The sequence below is a fragment of the Diceros bicornis genome, chromosome 18 (assembly GCF_020826845.1).
Source record: "Diceros bicornis minor isolate mBicDic1 chromosome 18, mDicBic1.mat.cur, whole genome shotgun sequence".
NCBI classification, from domain to species: domain Eukaryota; kingdom Metazoa; phylum Chordata; class Mammalia; order Perissodactyla; family Rhinocerotidae; genus Diceros; species Diceros bicornis.
Window position 1 is genome coordinate 14,812,995 of NC_080757.1, and position 6,000 is coordinate 14,818,994.

The 6,000-nt window shown below is 40.1% G+C and overlaps 1 protein-coding gene across 1 annotated transcript; it reads left to right on the plus strand.

The window, feature by feature from the left end:
* Positions 1 to 3,304: 3,304 nt before the first annotated feature.
* LOC131416796 (olfactory receptor 1A1-like) lies at positions 3,305 to 5,136 on the plus strand. Its single transcript, XM_058559463.1, has 2 exons — positions 3,305 to 3,347; positions 4,169 to 5,136. The coding sequence occupies exons 1-2, from the start codon at positions 3,305 to 3,307 to the stop codon at positions 5,134 to 5,136; spliced, it is 1,011 nt and encodes a 336-aa protein (XP_058415446.1).
* The last annotated feature ends 864 nt before the right edge of the window (positions 5,137 to 6,000 follow it).

The window sequence follows — 6,000 nt, forward strand, 5'->3', positions numbered from 1 at the left end:
GAATTTTTTAAAATTATTCCTTGTGAATAATTCACTTTGTTGCAGAATTCACTAAGAAAATGTCACAACTAACATTCATTTCTAAGTTTTCTGTATGACAATATACATCCTTTGAATGTCTTCTGGAACACGTGTTAGAGTTTCTGTAGTGTCCAATCAAGAAGTGGAATTGCTGAGTCAGCAAGAGGTGCAAGAATTTTCAGCTTTCCTAGATATGGGATAATTGTTCTCCAAATGATCATACTAATTTTTCCATTTCTTCCCTATACTTGAAATTGTCAGACTTTATACTTGCTCCAAGAAAAAGGATGTTAATCTGAATTTTGTTTTAATTTGATTGAAAATCTTTTCCCTTGGTTATTGTCCACACCGGTTTCTTCTTCTATGACTTGTATATTCAAGCCTGCTGCCCATTATTTCCTATTGGGTTTTTTGTCTTTTCTTATTAGTCTATACGACTCTTCTGTATACTGAATACTAACCCCTTATCTATTACGTGTGCAGCACACACCTCTTCTAGTCCATGACTTGTCTTTATCCTTCCTTCATGGTGTCTGTTTCATACAAATGTTGTATTTTTCAAGTAGTCAAATTTTACATTTTCTCTTTTGTGTTGTGCATTTGTGCCTGGTTTAAGAAATCCCTTCCTATCCCGATATCAAAAACATACTTTGTTCTGAAGTTTTTGAAGTTTTGCTTTTCACTATTAAGTCATTAGGAATTATTTTTCTGTATTATTTTTTATATATGGGTATCCAACTGTCCCAGCACTCTTTACCAAACAGTCAGTCCAACTGTTCTCTGCCTGTTTCTAAACCAACCCAGGTCATATACCAATTTCTAATAAATACTTAATCTGTTTCTAGGCTCTCTAGTCTGTTATGTAGATGTGTTTGTCACATCTACATTAAACAAAAGATTGCAAAAGTCCCTATGCCAACACTAAGCCATTGTATGAAGTTCCAGAGTAAATCATTTTCATACTTGATAGGACAATTCCTCCCTTCTTATCCTTTTCCTCAAATTGTCTTAGCTCTTCTTGGCTCTTTGTTCTCCTATTAAATTTTTGGATCAGTTTACTAAGTTACATGTTTAAAAGAAAGTTATGGTGTTTTGATTGGGATTGCAATGATTCATACATGAATTGGAGAAGAATGGACATTTTTGTGTGTGTGTGAGGAAGATCAGCCCTGTGCTAACATCTGCCAATCCTCCTCTTTTTTTGCTGAGGAAGACTGGCCCTGGGCTAACATCCATACCTGTCTTCCTCCACTTTATATGGGACGCCGCCACAGCATGGCTTGCGAAGCAGTGCATCAGTGCACGCCCGGGATCCAAACTGGCTAACCCAAGGCCGCTGCAGCGGATCGCGCGCACTTAACTGCTTGCGCCACAGGGCCGGCCCCAGGAATAGACATTTTTACAACATTGAATGTCCATTAACGTTGCTTATCTCCACATTTTTTAGGTACTCATTTTGTTTCCAGTAAATTTTCATAATTTTTTAAGATTCTTGGACCTTGTTTGTTTTATTATTTCAAGATTCCTTAAATTTCTGTTGCAATTGGGAATAGGAAGTCTTCCTTAAATTAGATTTTGCAATTTACTTTTACTTAAATGTAACAACAGTATTGATTTTTTTAATGATTATTTATATCAGACAAACTTTGCTGAAATCTCTTACTTCATCTAGAAAGTCTCTTGGATTTCCTTTGGAGACAATCTTATTTTCTGTGAATTCCATCCATTTTGATTTTTCCTTTTCAATTATTATATGGAAAAAATTTCTTCTAGTGCTCTTTTCACAAAAGGACAGTGCTTCAAGTGCTTTACACAGAAGGCTCAGTATAAACTCCCTGCCTCATATGGATCTGTAGCCACATCTCTCAGTGGCCACCACAGCATCAGCTCTGGCTTACACCACTTGCTCTTGCATTTTCTTTTTCTTTCTCATTCCTGCGCAACACCATTTCTTTCTTTTAGGTTTGACTCATGTTTTTTTTTTTTTCTTTAATAATTTATATAGAATTTCTATATGTTTTAACAGGAATGGGACCTGTCAACATCAGCTAAGTCTCATATGTTGCCGGGAGCCACACCTCTAAAATATTATATTTCACTACTATATGAGCTAACCACAGTTTGTGAGCTCTCCAGTTTTACTAACACTCTCAACTCTGAGATATTATGATTCTGTGTATATATGATATGGGAAAGGGCATTTAAGAGAGAAAACGAAATTCATCTAGGTGCAAAGATGAAAAAGCACATCATGTTTAGGGGAAGTTTATATGCTTCCCCTGTGCTAGCATATAATTCTCATCTGTACTATAGGAGACACTGAGAATGGGTGGTTAAATTAATTACGTATCAAATTAATTATTGAGAAGAGGTCTCCTTAGAAAAATTAGTGAATTACTTTGGATATCCTGGACTACAGTAATAAATACATGTAAAATATGTAATTGCTGAAACAGAGTAAAGTTTATTTCTCTCTTGTATAACAGTTCTAGTGAGTGTGCTTGGTGGTGGGTGGCCCTTCTGGCTGTAGAGAACTAAGGACACAGGCTCATTCCACCATGTGACTCCACCACCCAATTCAGCCTCCTGGCCATTTGCATCCAGCTTGCCCAAGAGGAAAGAGAATTTGGAGGAAGCCCAGAACTGGAGCACATGGGTTTGGCTACAACTCAGTCACATGACCAAACCTTAGTACAAGGGAGCCTGAGAAATGTAGTCTACCTGAGTTTCCAGGAAGAAAAGAACAAAGTGGATTTGGGTGAGGTGCCAGTAGACCTGCCACAATTAGTATGCTTCAGAATCAAGCTGGATGAAAGGAGGGAGTCAGTAGTGAAGCAGTTAAGTGAGCCTTACAGTATTTCAGGTAGAAAATGATGGTGGTCAAAGCTAAGCACTGAGACAATAAGTTCAAAACTTATGTATGAATTATTTAGAATAAAGAATCAACAAGATCAAAGATAGAGGTGGGGGATAGTCTGAGTGACAGTGCCTGGTAACATCCCACATGTGGGGAACCCATGAAATAAACATGGATATATTCAATCTATTGAGTGCAAACTTATTGGTGCATAAAATGAGCAATATTCCAAATAATCTCTGTAAGGAAGATAAAAATAAACAAGATACAGTTGTCTTCCTCAAAAAAGCTTGCAATCTACTTATGTTGGGTGTGCACAGTATGAGGCCAGGCGTGTTGGTGAGATGAGTGAACGTGGAAATATAGGAAACGAGATCAAGCCTAGGAGATAGAGACCCAAGAGTCTACTAAGCTACAGTTGAAGCCATGATGGAGTTGGCTGAGTCACCAAAGGAAATAACAAGGAAAGGTAAGAGAAGCCTGAAGAGTGGATTTGGGTGAGATGTAAGAGAAAAACATCATGATTACAGATATTTAAGGGTTTTGAATAGAGGTGAAACCTATCCAAGGAGACGGTGATTATCTACTTTAAAAAATAGGATACCTGGGGAGTAAACACTGATCTTGTTTTGCTACAGACTAACCCCAGTGGCCTTTGTGATTTGCAATCTTCTGATGCCAGTGTAGGCACTTGTTATCTCCTAGCTCTAGGCTTATTCTGAGTTTGGTCAGTGGAACAATTTCTAATTATCCAGGGTGCTCCTTGTATTGACCATTCTTTGCAATGGAGTGTTTTTTCAAAGACCCCAAAACACTGTCCTTTCTTTTTCATGTGTAATAAAATTTCATGTGATTCGGGATTGTCCATTAAGTTGTAAGGCCCCTGAGAGCAGAGACTATGTCATATATGAATAAATGGATGAATAAACTGTATTGTTCACATATTTATGATTTTTCCGTGACACCTAACAATGTTTCTATCACATCGAATATGAACTTTATTTGTTAAATGATTAAACTCTAGAAGTTTGGGTGATGATGCTGGGGTTGGGGAGGAGGGGCACAGGTGATTTAAGACTGCTCACTTCTTAGACACAAGTGTCCAGGGCTAATTGTCAATTAGTCCCACTGACCGACAGGGATTTTTCCCCCCGTATTGGCTATCTCTGGATTTAGTAAACCCAGGTAGAGACACAGCCATCATGACAGTCAAAAGTGGTGGTTTAGGAAGATCATTACACACTGCACTTCAATAATAATTCTGGTCTCCTCTCCCGTTTTCTATTGAAGGGTCCGTGAGAAAAGACAACCAGTCCTCTAACATGGATTTCATCCTCCTGGGAGTTATCAACCAGCAGGAACAAGAAGACTTCTTCTTCATCCTCTTTCTGTTCATTTACCCCATCACATTGATTGGTAACCTGCTCATCATCTTGGCCATTCACTCTGACATTCACCTTCACAATCCCATGTATTTTCTCCTTGCCAACCTCTCCTTTGTTGACATCTTCTTCTCCTCTGTAACACTCCCTAAGATGCTGACCAACCATCTCTTGGGCACCAAAACCATCTCTTATGGAGGATGCCTAACACAGATGTATTTTATGATCGGCATGGCTAACATAGATAGCTATATCTTGGCAGCAATGGCATATGATCGTGCTGTGGCCATCAGCCGCCCACTTCATTACACAACAGTTATGAGCCCACGGTCTTGTGTCCTGCTAGTTGTCATGTCTTGGGTTGTTGGAAATGCCAATGCCCTCCCACACACTCTGCTCACATCTAAGCTGTCCTTCTGTGGAAAACAGGAAATAGCCAACTTCTATTGTGATTTGGCCTTTTTGCTCAAGCTGTCCTGTTCTGACATCCACTTCAATGTGAACATGATGTACCTGGGGGTTAGTGTTTTCTGTGTGCCATTACTATGCATCATCGTCTCCTATGTTCAGGTCTTTTCCACAGTCTTACGGGTTCCATCCACCAAGGGTGTGCTCAAAGCCTTCTCCACCTGTGGTTCCCACCTCACAGTTGTTTCTTTGTATTATGGGACAGTCATGGGCATGTATTTCCGCCCTCTGACTAGTTATAGCCTAAAGGATGCTGTGATAACTGTGATGTACATCGCAGTGACCCCAATGTTAAATCCCTTCATCTATAGTCTGAGAAATCGGGACATGAAGGCTGCCCTGGGGAAACTTTTCAACAATGGAATCTCCTCATACCCTCATACTTTGGAGACTTCAGTTACCAATTAGGATGCACTTGAAAATCCATCCCCAATGTCCTCTCCCTCCAGGAAACCACCTTTGATCTCCCAGGACAAGTCCTCTCCGGTCCGCAGGCTTCCAGGTCCAAAATCATAAGTGGTGTCAGCAATAAACAGCTTCACCTTTTCAGGCATCTGGTATAATTTAGCTAAGAGGCAATATCATCTTTTGCTCTGATCCTCTTGAGGTGTTAATGTAATAGTGGATTTCCCTTGTTTTGTAACCCGTTTATTCATTCCTTTGCCCTCAGCCACTATTACACCTTCTCTCTTTTATACTCTAACTTTTCCATGTTTGGAGGGGGGACATTAGGTTAAGCCACGGTGCTGGTCTAGATTGCAGGCAGCAATACTAGTCTAGCAAGTCCCTCCATCTCAGCCCACTTCTATTCAGATAAGGTAAGGTTACATAGGTACAGAACTGGTGGGCTATCCTGACCACTACGCAAACCAACTTTGCCAGATGGGACCAAAGTACCATCCACCCTATCAGGCCTTAGGACTTCTGACTTAAGATACAAAAACATAGTAACAGTCTCTTGCATAGGAATTATCCCTGCATCCAGGCTTGGTTCTTACAGCACTGGGCCTGTGACCACTGCAACAAGTAGGGGGAAGAAATCAAGGTAAAGTGGGGAAGGAAGAAAAGTATAGTCATTATACCCACGTACTTCTCCCTTGGCAAGAATTGCATAGTCCTACAAGCATACTTCCCCACCTCTTGTTCCCCAGATCAACCATAAACCTGTCCAGTAAGGATTCTCCTTTAGCCCCATTTTTGTTCATATTAAGTGTGAGCACACTCCTGAGGGCCTGTAAGCCAGCCCTTCATGTCTTTATCTCCCCCCATTTT